The sequence below is a fragment of the Staurois parvus genome, unplaced genomic scaffold, assembly GCF_062004578.1.
Source record: "Staurois parvus isolate SC_StPar_1 unplaced genomic scaffold, SC_StPar_1.0 ptg000237l, whole genome shotgun sequence".
Taxonomy (NCBI): domain Eukaryota; kingdom Metazoa; phylum Chordata; class Amphibia; order Anura; family Ranidae; genus Staurois; species Staurois parvus.
Window position 1 is genome coordinate 5421706 of NW_028318033.1, and position 14095 is coordinate 5435800.

General features: G+C 45.9%; 1 protein-coding gene across 1 annotated transcript in view; it reads left to right on the forward strand.

Annotated features, from left to right (window-relative positions):
• TTC6 (tetratricopeptide repeat domain 6) overlaps nt 1–14095 on the forward strand; it is a 247165-nt gene that overhangs the window by 117070 nt on the left and 116000 nt on the right. Inside the window, exon 20 of the mRNA XM_089680254.1 lies at nt 4047–4198. Coding sequence (XP_089536380.1) covers nt 4047–4198 — 152 coding nt within the window. The remainder of the gene's footprint in view (nt 1–4046; nt 4199–14095) is intronic.

Consider the following 14095-nt stretch of genomic DNA (forward strand, 5'->3'; position numbering starts at 1 on the left):
ATGTCTCTTTTCTGGATGGAGATGTCTCTTTGTTAAATTGGGATGTCTCTTTGTTGGATAGGGATGTCTCTTTGCTGGATTGGGATGTCTCCTTGCTGGATTGGGCTGTCTCTTTGCTAAATGAGGGTGTCTCTTTTCTGGATTGGGATGTTTATGTTATATAGGGATGTCTCTTTGCAGGATGGGGATGTCTCTTTGCTGGATGGGGATGTCTCTATGTTATATTGGGATGTCTCTTTGCTGGATTTGGATGTCTCTTTGCTGGATTGGGCTGTCTCTTTGCTATATTAGGATGTCATAGGGATTTCTCTTTGCTGGATTGGGATTTCTCTTTACTGGACTGAGCTGTTTCTTTTCTATACGTGTGTTGCACCCTCTTAGTTTAGCTAGGGGGAGCTAGATCCTAACTGTTAGACAAGAACTGAGTAGCAGCTCAGGTGCAATAGCCAGAAGGGTCAAATTGTGGTCAGGGCTGAAAGGTCAGCCCCTCTGGGGCAGTGACCATTTTTTGTACTGTGGAATTGTTGGTCGAGGGGGCACACTGAACTCCTTACCTTCCATCGTTCTACATGCTGGTTGTCCAGTGCGTTCCTCTACCTTTAGGGAGGGCTTCCTCAGGTCCATCTGCCCTTGGTCTATCCATTAAATACATGTGCCTCTACTATGGGGGCTCTTAAAATTGGAACTCCAGAATACTGGGGGGCCGTGACGAGGCTCTGTAGCTTACGTATGTATTTGCAAATGTGTGCTAACTAAACCACTGTTTTTAACGCATACTATTAGGTTAATATGGTTTGTTTACAGGCTGGCTGGCAAGTTAGAGCTGGGAATTTTTCTTTTTTGTTGTTTGACATGCGTTGCCCTTTCATGTGCTTCTTGCTGTGAAGGCCAGTTATAGACTGGGGCAGTGGCCATTTTTTGTACCTCTGGAATTCCCCCCCCTGCTTTGAGGCTTTTGGAGGAAAGCATTGGAGGCAGTGATTGGATCTGATTATTGGCTGGCTGCACTCTTGAGGGACCTCCGCCAATCCCCAACAGAAGGCTTTGCAAGGGGTTAGACTCCCGTAAAAAGTGTTGGAGCCTGCTCAGTAGCAGGAGTAGGGTGGAAGAAGGAGAGGCATGTGAAGAGGAAGATGTGAGGCTATGAGGAAGAAGGCTGCCAGGAGGCCCATTGGGATGGGGCCTGCCTGTGAGCCTGGAGCTGGAAAGGGGGAAAACTCAGAACTCACTGGCCCCGTGAGCAAGGACCACCTGTATGGCAGGGAAGGAGCAGCCAGCTGATAGGCCTGGTAGAAGCAGCTAACCTGCAAGCGGTACAGGAGAGGGTCGGAGTGAGTACACCTGCACCCCTAGGGGAAGGAGCATTCTGGTGTGAAACCAGATTATCCCCCTACTAGTGACTGTTCACCCATTTAAATTTAAAGGAGCCAGATCCCCTGCTCAGGAAAACCACCAGATTGCTGGGTGAAGAGAAGAATTTCATCGAGAGTCTGTGGTGGTACATCAAGGAGATGCTGGCTATCTCTCCAGCACAGACTGTGTTGCAGAAGAGAAGCTTGTAAACAATTCCAGGAAGTTTGTCCTCAGTTTTCGGTTCCCTTGAGCATCCTACAACCCTCTACCCTATCCCAGTTCTAAATCCCCTCAATAAACAACAAAACAAATGCTCAAGTACTGATTTCTGACTTTGAATGCAAGCTTGTGTGGAGGATGCAGATTGCCTGGCTGTGCAGGACTATAGGGGAACCCAAATCAAGAGCAACCCCCAAGGGGGTAGTGCAACATAGGGATGTGCGTTTGCTGGATGGGGATATCTCTTTGCTGGACTGGGCTGTCTCTTTGCTATATGGGGATGTTCTTTTTGCTATATGGGGATTTTTCTTTCCTGGATTGGGCTGTCTCTTTGCTATATGTGGATTTTTCTTTGCTGGATTGGGATGTCTCTCTGCTATATGGGGATGTCTCTTTGCTGGATTGGGATGTCTCTTTGCTGGATTGGGCCATCTCTTTACTGAATATATAAGGGGAACTGTGATTCGAGAGAAAAGGAGGGGACAAGACTGCAAGGGGCACTGTGATGGGGGGATGTGGTTGCTATGGGCACCGTAATGTAAAGGGACAATGTGATAAAAAGGGGACTGCACTGTAAAAGGGCACTATAATCAATACAGTGCCCCTTTACAGTGCAGACTCCTTTATATCACAGTGCCCCGTTACGTTACAATGCGGAGGACTGCATCTGTGAATATTCTGTCACCAATGCCCTTATAGCCCCGCCCCCCCATCCCCAGAAACTTTGGCTGCTCAGTCTAAAATGCCTGGGCCTATTTTTTGTCCCAGTCCAGGCCTGCTGCCATCTTAGTAAAGGGTAAAATCATCAGCTTCTCTGTTCAGCAAAAATAAAGGCATAAAACAGGAGCATTTCAGATTCCATTATTCTGATCATGTGTGAAGATCGTAAATCTACTTCACGCAAACTTTATTATCGAACATGGAAAAACTTTTCGCTTGCATGAGTCTGCGGTTTTCCCCACGTGACTTTTTGATGGACTGGGTTTATTCTTTCCTTCATCTGGGGGTAGAACAACACCTGATCCTTAGTAACATTAAGCATTACAGTAGGTGTCTGCCTGTTTTTTTTTTTTTAGTCCTCTTTCTAATTGTTGATTCAGTTAATCCAAGGGGTTGTACTTATTGCTCCCCCTGTTGAGCCCCCACTGCAACCATTGGAGTTAAATCGCGTGTTGTCGGTGTCATTAGGACCACTGTTTAAGCCTATTCAGAATATTTCCTTGACTTTGTTATTCCATATTGTAACCTTTTTGTGGCCCTGACCACTGCTAAAATGTATCATTGCCCTGTAAGGAGCTCTGTTGTTATTGTATTACCTTTCCTGTATTTGGCATTGGTTCACTCAGGTACATCTCTATTTATTGCCTTGATGTGAGGGTTGTCAGTTTACTTTTTACCCACAGCTTCTTTTAGGGCTCATGTACACTGCAGCTGATAAATTCACGTTTAGGAGCTGTTCATCAATTTTTTCAGCAGCCCCTGAACTCACCCTAATGTTTTCTTATGTGTCCATGTACACATCTTTGTTTACAGTCGTTTACAGGCAGTTGAATTTACAGTAATTTTTTTGAACGCAGAAAACTTGCGTTCAGCAGTAGATTTTATCAGCATTTCAATGGCTAACTGCGTTTGAAAATCTTTTTTAACTCTTCCATTTCCAGATGCTGTCCAGAGCCTTTTTTTCATCATGAAAAATGCATGCAAAGCATTTTCCCAGTACTCAAATGGATCTAGCACACTATACTTTGAGGTTTTGCATGAAAAAAAATATGTTAGACACTGCTGCAATAATTTCTGTACAGAAATGAGCTGGAACACATCCAAACACCACAAAAAAAAAGACTGCTAATCTCAACAAATACTGCTCTCTCTGCTTCTGCTCTCTCTATTTCTCTCAAAATGTCTGAAATAGTTAATTTTTTACTGTTTTTCAGTGCATTCTGGGCATTTTGGAAGGTCTCCTGAGGTTATCTTTAAAAAACACTTCTAAATGCAAACACTCATAAACGCGCTTAAAAGTTTTCCAGCAGTCAGTTTCCATCATTCAGAAGTTTCCCATGTACATGGGGCCTTAGACAGGCGGATTCCCTTTTTGTTGTTCTGGGTGGTCCTAAATAAGGTTCTCTGGCTTCCAGATGAAAAGATTGGATGAGATATTCTGACTAGTGAGATATAGTGCCTCCTTTTCTCTTTAAATCCCGCTCCACGAGGGCAGTGATTCATTGTTGTTTTTTTTTTTTGTGAACAGGCCCCCGTGTCTTCGGTTGCAATCTGATTTTCTTTACAAAAGTTTTTACAATGTCGTATCTGCCTCTGCAAATACTGGTTCATTAAATAGGTTCACAAGCAGCTGTTTAATGCCCTTGGGTTCTCTTTGCTTTGGCTTTTTTTTCATATTGGGCTGGTTCACCTGTGTTGTGTAGATATGCCTGTCCCTCAGTTTGGAGTACATATGATATATATTTATTTATCAGGTTCCTCGCCGGTTCAGCAAGCCTTGGTCCAGTCCTTCCGCAGGCAATACAACAATGCCATTGAATGCTTGGTTTCTGCCAATAAAGAGAAGCCAGTTCCGGCCCTAATGATCCTCTTGGGAAAAATACAAATGAAGGCAAAGAAAAACAAGGTGAATATGATTAAACACTTCATTTAAATGCAATAGAATACTGAATGTGAAAACAAAGTAAAATTATTTACATTTGGAGCTAGAATACTTAATTATTTATTGCATTACACTAACTTTTTATTTCCTTATGTTTTATTTTCTTTAAGGGTCATTAGCATGCATGAAAGAGTGTAAATATGGTGATGACCTTACAGTATTATTGTTACATTGTTGTGGTAAAGCCCAGTTCTGGTCAAAACATAAAACTTTAAACCTGAGCTGCAAGCAACACGCTACACAGTTGAAATGCATACATGGTTTTTCTTTATGACCATCCGGTTGTAAGATTTACACAGCTCTGCCACACAGCACAAACCTGGCAGATTTTTATGTGCTGCAGTTCACTAAAACTTCAAGGTGTCCTCTCCAAGACCATCACTCTGGTCTCTCTTTCTATCCACATTCTACTTGCACTGTAGTACAATTGATTGGCTTCTTGTGCTTCTTTTCACTTCTGTCGTCTGAGCTCTGCTGTTTAGGGATTAAAGAGGGTAATGCCAAGTCAAATTCAGGTGCTTACAATGCATGCTTTCAAAAACATTTAGGCTGTATTAATAAATACAGAGCTGCATTATTTTTATGCACTTTATCTGCGTACAAGGAAAAGAAGGAAAATTAAAACTTTGCAAGATGAAGAAGCAGTATACACAGACAGTCTTTATATAAGCAATGGATATGGCTAAAAGAAATCAAGTCTTTAATATTACTTAAAGCTGAATGCCAGGTAAAGTTTTTTTTTTTTTTGTGTAGTTGCATTGGTCCACATTGGATTAATGTGCCATAATTATGCATATGCAATACCAAGGGACCACTATGAAGGTGGTGCTGTAGTAGTTGCTGAAACTACAGTGTTAGTATCTGTCTTCCATGTGTTGTACTGAGTATCTGTACTGTTGCAGTGAACACAGGAGGTAGTACATTTGGCACAGAACACTTTGACTTTGTCTTAATATTCATAGAATGCATTGAATTTGTCTTAATAAATGCAGAGCATTCTCTGACTACTTGAAGCACCATAGAACTCCATTGGCATTTGCCATTGAACAACAGAATTGGCAGGTCCGCCACTGGCACCCTGTGATTTTCACAGATGAGATCAGGTTCACCCTGAGCACATGTGACAGACACGAAAGGGTCTGGAGAAGCCATGGAGAACATTATGCTGCCTGTAACATCATTCAGCATGACCGTTTTGGTGGTGGCTCAGTGACAGTCTAGGGAGGCATATCCATGAAGGGACACACAGATCTCTACAGGCTAGACAATGGCACCTTGATTGCCATTAGGTATCGGGATGAAATCCTTGGACCCATTGTCAGGCCCTACGCTGGTGCAGAGGGTCCTTGGCTCCTCCTGGTGCACAACAATGCCACAAATTTTAAGGTGTATGAACACTCTTTCAAGGCACTGTATGTACGTATGTATATATGTGTGTGTGTATATATATATATATATATATATATATATATATATAGTTAGTTCCCCAATAGTGGTTCCTCAGATATTGCCTCTACATCCCAGCTTTTGAACTTGCGAAAGAGGGACACCCTGGAGGTAGGGGAACATGTAGCTGTTTCAAAAAGTCGATATGGCTACATTTTGCTAGTTAAAAATAATCTTAGCCTACTCACAGTATACAGTGCAGATATTCACCAAAGACCTTGCATCTACAAAATACTTTGTGACTACTGTGATGAGTGAGAATCTACCATAACACTAACCATCACACTACCCTTCCTGTAACCCTAAAACGAATACTCCCTTAAACCCAAGCCCTCACACTAGCCCCATCCTGTACCCCTAATACTAACACCAAGGTACCCGTTAAACTAACGATCCCTGCAACACTAATCCCCCCTGTAACCCTTACACTTACACTAAACGCTCCCTGTAACCCTGACACATACACTAAATGCTCCCTGTAACCCTGACACATACACTAAATGCTCCCTGTAACCCTAACACTTACACTAAATGCTCCCTGTAACCCTAACACTTACACTAAATGCTCCCTGTAACCCTAACTCACAAAATGCTCCCTGTAACCCTAACATACTCAATGCTCCCTGTAACCCTAACACTTACATGAAACGCTCCTTGTAACCCTAACACACTAAACGCTCCCTGTAACCTTAACATTAACCATCCCCATAACCCTAACACTAATCTTCCCTGTAACCTTAACACTTATGCTCCCTATACCCAACTCTTACACTAGAGCCTTTCTGTATCTCCAATACTAACAAACACTCACAGTAACCCTCTATGTACCCTAACACTTACTCTCACACCAGCCCTTCTTGGAAACATATCACTACCCCTCTCACTAACTCTCATTCTATCCCTCACACTAACCATCACACAACCCCTCCCTGTAACCCTCCATCATAATAACCCTCACTTTATTATTACCGTTGCAGAGAGCATAAACCAAAACCAAGGCCCCCCATAAACTAACTATCCCTGTAGTACTAATCCTCCTGATAACTGTAACACTTACAATAACCTGCCTAGTAACAGTAGTACTAAAATTCAATGTAACCCTAACAATAACCATCACACTAACCCTCCCTGTATACCTAATATTAACACTCTCTGTATGCCTAACCCTCACAGTAACCCTTCCTGTAACTCTAACACTATCAGCTTAACCCTCTCAATGACTCTAATGCTAACATTCCCTATAACCCAAACCCTTACAATAAACTCTTCCTGTATCTGTAATACTAATGCACACGCTAACTCTCACTGTAACCCTCTCTCAAAATAACCCGCACTTTAATCCTCCCACTAATTCTTCTTGTATTCCTAACACCTTTTTTGTAACCCTCATACTAACACTCCCTGTATAAAAACAGATGCCTAGCGCATTACACTCATAGGCATGAATTCAATTAAACAATGACTACATACTACAAACATAAGTAATAGCAGGCATATCAAACAGCAGCAAATCCAGCCATAGGCGTGAAGGCTAACATGTTTTGGAGTTACAAACTCTTCTTCAGAGCTGAATTAGCTCCCGAAACATTAGCCTTCCAACTGTGTGGTATACTATTAGATGACTGTTAGGGATCCGGGTATGACCAGAAATGTGTGGACTGACACAGGGAAACACAGGCTCCGGGTATAGTATAAACAATACAATTTATTAAAGACTAAACAATACATAAATGCAGTGCAAGACTAAACATAAACACAGTGCAACCAAACCTCCAACAGATAATAAGAACAATACTAAACGTAGTTGGGCAGGCTGGGTCGGTAGCAAACGGGCAGGCAAGGTACAAGGAGCAGGCGGAAGCGTAGTCAGGAATAGCCGAGGTCAGGACAGGCAGAGTTCATGCAGAGTCAGGATTAAAGCAGAATCAGGATCAGGCAGGAAGCAGACAGAATGCACAGGGTACAGGGGCTCATGGGAAACATACACCAAGGCACTGATCACAGGCCTGGCCATTCCTTAAATACACCTGCTGTAATCAGCCTCAGGTGATGGCTCATTGCAGGAGTGCGCCTCTGGTTGCTGAGAGCACCCGCTGGCCAGCCCTGGTACTGCAGCCCACAAGGCAGGTGAGTCCCACCACCACTGGCAAGTCCATTCCTGACAATGACATTTCCTACGGCTGGAGTTGTTGCTGCTTGATATGCCTGCTGTTATTTATGTTTGTGAATATGTAATAATTTTTTTATTGAATAAATGTCTATGGTGGTAATGCTCTAGGCGTGTGCACCCTCTTGTGTGTTTTTGTAGTTTTTTTGAAGATGATCTGATCTGAGGAGGGCTGCATCAAGTGAGCATTACATGCTAAGTTATTGTGAGGAGCACCTTGGTTTGAGCTTGAGAGTGTTTGGATAACACTCCCTATATACCTAACACTAACTCTTACACAACACGTCCTATAACCCTAACAGCAGTATTTAGATTAACCCTTCCTGTAACTCTAACACTAGCCTTCAAAATAACCCTCCCTGTAATCCCAACACCAACCCTCACATGTGATTGTGCAGAAGGGAGCTTTCCTTCACAAAGGCTTAGTCTGTACATTTGAAGCAACAGCTGCGTAGAGGCTGGAACTTCCAACTTCCACCATCCTGTGTCCCTTCTGGATTTCTTGCTGTACCATATTGCTGCTTTGTGACTCCAGCTGGATTAGCTCTTGCTACACCTCAAGCTACTAAAAAAAACAAAAAAAAAAAAAAATTTACTTGCAAAGTTATAATCTTCTGTAAAATGTCACAGCTCACTTTCCATTTTCATCGCTGGAATGAATGAACTCCTGTGCACATGCACAGCAGTTACATCATTCTGGCCCAGCCAATAAAAGAGGCTGAAGATCTCAGTCTTCTTTAACTCCAGCTTGCACTTTTTAAGTTACTTTTTTAGTTACAGCAGCTGTTTTCTTCTTTTGGAAAATATTTAAGTCACACATATATAAGCTCAGCATTGAAAAAAAAAAAAAATAAAACTGGTTTTATTCATCATACAGTATATATATATATATATTTTTTATTTTAGTTATAGTTCAACTTTAAGGAATACCCTTCTACATGAAATTGTCAAGTTTCATGACTGATACAGACGGCAATTCTGACATTGCAGACATTAATATCTAATGACACATCATGCATGTCTACAGCAACCAGGGGTCTACCCTACAGTGCAGGCTTGAAATGTCACATGCAATAAATGTGAAGGTGTTTTTAGCAGTGGCATAGTGTCATATACATTTTGATAAGATTGTGACACAATAACAGTTGTAGCTTGTATGAAATGTTTTACAGTGTAACAGTATTTCCTTAAAGTGGAAATAAACCTCTGCATAAATTTTTTTTTAAAAATGGCCCCTTGGGAGCTCTATGCCATTGTGTACAAGTATGCACCATATAGACACATATTATGACAGACTGACCTGACAAGCAATCCCCTCCAGCACTGCGGTGTAAGAACAATCACCTGTCACGGGCGCTTCCATCGTCTCCCAGTCTGTCTTCTTGGTTTGGACACATTGGCTGCTTGATTGGCCGGGTTGCAGTGACGTCACTCCTGTGTATGCGCATAGGAGTCACATTGTCATGGCATGGAGTGGTGCTGCAAATGTAAGCTGACCTATGCAAGTGTGGCTCGGTGTAAATTACTGCTGACAGGCAGGGAGAAGCACTTATGACAGAAAAGACCAATAGGGTCTCACCTGTCCTAAAAATCCTACCTGTCTGCATTGTTTTTTATTTTTTTGCGTTTAAAGTGGAAGTTTACTCTCTCAGTCAACATTGACTATTTTTAATCCTTATGATGCTAGTATTAGTAATAGATAGGATAGTATATCATGTTTATTTGTTTTAAACTTATTTACATTTCTTCAGTTACTTCCTGGTTTTCAGGCCTAGGCTGTCAGGGCTCCGGGTATGACCGGAGGTATGTGAACTGACGCAGGGAAACGCAGGCTTCAGATATGTTATAAACAATACGATTTATTAACACTAACAATACATAAACGCAGTGCAATACTAAAACATAACACAGTGCAAACGAACCAAACCACCCACAGATAACAATACATACAATGCAAGCGTCGTCAGGCAGGCCGGGTCAATAACAATCGGGCAGGTAGGAACAGGAGGAGCAGGCAGAGAGTAGTCGGGGTCACAAGCCAGGGATCGAACAGGAGAAGTCAGCAGAGGTCCGGATCAGGCAGGGTCAGCAACGAATCAGTCAGACAGGGACAGGGACAGGAACAGGAACAGGGATGCAGGTAACAAGATACAGGGGCCCAGGAAAAACACACACCAAGGCCCAGACTGCAGGTCTGGCCATCCCTTAAATCAGTGTTTCTCAACTCCAGTCCTCATGGACCCCCAACAGGTCATGTTTTCAGGATTTCCCTCAGATGAAACAGCTGTGGTAATTACTAAGGCAGTGAAACTGATCAAATCACCTGTGCAAAATAATGGAAATCCTGAAAACATGACCTGTTGGGGGTCCATGAGGACTGGAGTTGAGAAACACTGCCTTAAATACACCTGCATAATCAGCTTCAGGTGTTTGGCTGGCTGCAGGGTTGAGTCTCTGATTGCTGGGAGCACCCGCTGGCCAGCCCTGGTACTGCAGCCCACAAGGAAGGTGAGTCCCACCATTACTGGCAAGTCCATTCCTGACAGTACCCCCCCCTCAAGGAGCGGCCTCAGGGCGCTCCAAACAGTCCTAGCTGGGCAAAATGTTCCACCGCCCGGGTCTGGTAACTGGCGGGATATCAAAGACTGGCACATCGGGCTGGACTCCGGGCAGCGGCACATCGGGCTGGACTCCGGGCAGCGGCACATCGGGCTGGACTCCGGGCAGCGGCACATCGGGCTGGACTCCGGGCAGCGGCACATCGGGCTGGACTCCGGGCAGCGGCACATCGGGCTGGACTCCGGGCAGTGGCACATCGGGCTGGACTCCGGGCAGCGGCACATCGGGCTGGACTCAGGGCAGCGGCACATCGGGCTGGACTCCGGGCAGCGGCACATCGGGCTGGACACCGGATCACCAGGCGGAGCAGCAGGCACCGGGCCACCAGGCCGAGCAGCAGGCACCGGGCCACCAGGCGGAGCAGCAGGCACCGGGCCACCAGGCGGAGCAGCAGGCCCCGGGCCACCAGGCGGAGCGACGGGCATCGGGCCCCCAGGCGGAGCGGCGGGCACCAGGCCCCCAGGAGGGGCGACAGGCATCGGGCCCCCAGGCGGAGCGACAGGCATCGGGCCCCCAGGCGGAGCGACAGGCATCGGGCCCCCAGGCGGGGCGGCGGGCGCCGGGACCCCAGGCGGGGTGGCGGGCCCCCAGGAGGGGCGGCGGGCATCGGGCCCCCAGGCGGAGCGACAGGCATCGGGCCCCCAGGCGGAGCAACAGGCATCGGGCCCCCAGGCGGAGCGACGGGCATCGGGCCCCCAGGCGGAGCGGCGGGCACCGGGCCCCCAGGTGGAGCGGCGGGCACCGGGTCCCCAGGAGGGGCGACAGGAATCAGGCCATTTGGCTCGCCAGCGGGCACCGCGTCATCTGGCAAGGCAGTGGGCACCAAGTCACCAGGCACGACAGTGGGCACTGGGTCATCAGGCATGGGATTGTCTGGCTCGACAGCAGGCATCGGAGTCAACTGGCATAATAGGATCATCAGGCTGGATCAGTTCATCAGGCTGGGTAGAAACATCATGCTGGGTAGAGGCATCAGGCTGAATGGAGGCATCAGGCTGGGTGGAGGCATCAGGCTGGGTGGAGGCATCAGGCTGAATTGTGGGCGCCGAAGCACCAGGCTGCACCACGGAAGGCAGGTTCTCAGATGGGAGGCTGACCGGTTTGGATACTGGCAGGATGGTATTGGTTGGAAAGAACTTTCGCCTTTTCCTGGTGTTAGTTACTGGAGCACTGTAAGTAAGCGCAGGTTTGTAAACGGATGGAGCAGCTGGAGACAGAGAAGAGCTGGAGGATGGAACAGGGGAGGGAACAGTTGCTACAGAGGGCTTCTTTACAGGGTTAAAGGCAGGATAGGTGCAGCAAGTGGGAACAGGGGACTGACATGCGGTAGATAGCAGAGTATACTGGGCTGTAACTGGAGGTGCTGTTGGGAATGCAGGAATAGAGCTTTGAAGAAATAGATTAGAAGCAGGACTGGGTTTTTGCAAGCTGACTGAGGCTGGGTGCAACAAGTCTGACCATGTCTGCAGTATGGGTTGAACAAAGCTCAGCTTACACAAAGCCTGTCTGACCAAAGACTGCACTGCGTTTATACAATCTCTTAGTATCTGTGGTGAACATGCAGCATAATGCTCCAAGAAGCAATCCACATCATCCTCTAATAACCATACCAGGGACTCTATCTGGTCTGCACTAAATGGTGGCAAAAAGTCATTCCTGCTTTCAGGGGTACCAGATGAAGCCAACTCTACACAAACCTGAATCAAAGGTTGCACCTCAGAGAACTCTGTGCCCTGATCTACTAGGACATGAGCGATCCGTATGCATTCTAGCAGTTGATCCCGGGTATACTCCCTCAGAGCCTGATAAGCATATTCTCTGTCATCAAAAACCAGAAGCGACAAATACACAACCTCATCAAGATCCATCCTTCCCAGCAACAAGCCAAGATGGCTTCCCTGTGCAGCCACTTCTGGTCAGGATTGGCCTTGGTGTAATGTCAGGGCTCCGGGTATGACCAGAGGTATGTGAACTGACGCAGGGAAACGCAGGCTTCAGATATGTTATAAACAATACGATTCATTAACACTAACAATACATAAACGCAGTGCAATGCTAAAACATAACACAGTGCAAACGAACCAAACCACCCACAGATAACAATACATACAATGCAAGCGTCGTCAGGCAGGCCGGGTCAATAACAATCGGGCAGGTAGGAACAGGAGGAGCAGGCAGAGAGTAGTCGGGGTCACAAGCCAGGGATCGAACAGGAGAAGTCAGCAGAGGTCCGGATCAGGCAGGGTCAGCAACGAATCAGTCAGACAGGGACAGGGACAGGGACAGGAACAGGAACAGGAACAGGGATGCAGGTAACAAGATACAGGGGCCCAGGAAAAACACACACCAAGGCCCAGACTGCAGGTCTGGCCATCCCTTAAATACACCTGCATAATCAGCTTCAGGTGTTTGGCTGGCTGCAAGGTTGAGTCTCTGATTGCTGGGAGCACCCGCTGGCCAGCCCTGGTACTGCAGCCCACAAGGAAGGTGAGTCCCACCATTACTGGCAAGTCCATTCCTGACAGTACCCCCCCCCCCTCAAGGAGCGGCCTCAGGGCGCTCCAAACAGTCCTAGCTGGGCAAAATGTTCCACCGCCCGGGTCTGGTAACTGGCGGGATATCAAAGACTGGCACATCGGGCAGGTGAGTCCCACCATTACTGGCAAGTCCATTCCTGACATAGGCAAATTATATCAAATATCCCAGGAGTCTTCGGAAGGGGGGGGGTTCTCAGCTAAGTATACCTTCCTATCTGCCTGTAGAGTTAAGGGCAGATGGATCCCAGGAAGTGAATGCTACATGAATCATCTTCCCTTACTCAAGATGGCCATGGGCAGAAATTTCCAGGGGGGGGGGAGGGTTCAAAGTGATTTCTTAGCAAAATAAAGCATAGAGACATGTATGGATGGGGGAGTTTGCTTTGCATATTAAAAATTAGTTAAATTGTGTTTCTGATTTGTGGTGCTCAGGTGCAGTGTAGTTTTTTTTTATACATGTTGAATAGAATCTGTAGTTGTACATATTATAAATCAATGATATAGAAGAGGTGCTGTGAGCGTAATAAATCTTAAGAAATAAGTGACATTAGGGTTGTTATTTAGGTAACAGTAATATATTTGTCAGGTTTCATGGCTGTCTGTGTGCCCTCTGGAAAGACTTACAGTACCGTTTCTAATTGTTTTGTTGTCAGGACCTGGATCACCTGCTAGTGGAACTGTGGTTCCCCGGAAGGTTTGTAATTTCAGTGTCTACCAGGGAGTATCTCCCAGCAGCCAGTATCAGTTTCCACCTGATACTGGCTCCTGGGAGGGTATTTAGGTTGTGCCCTATTAGTTCCCTTTTGCTCCAGTGTTTTGCTTTGCTCACTGTCTGATACTGCTAGCTGTTATCCTGTTCCTGCTCCTGCCCCTGTCCTGTATGCTGCTCCATTCACCGCCAGTTTTCCCTGCTCTTTTGTGTTTCCCCGTTTTGTATATATTGTATATAGTTAGTTGTTAGGCTTTCTGCTTGTTAGTTATTAGTCAGGTATTCTGCCACTGGGTTCACTTGTATTTTTATGCTTGCTGTGTGCTGGTGTTTGGAAGGATTTGTACTGTAAATGAATCTCACTTTAAGCATGCTCAGTCAGG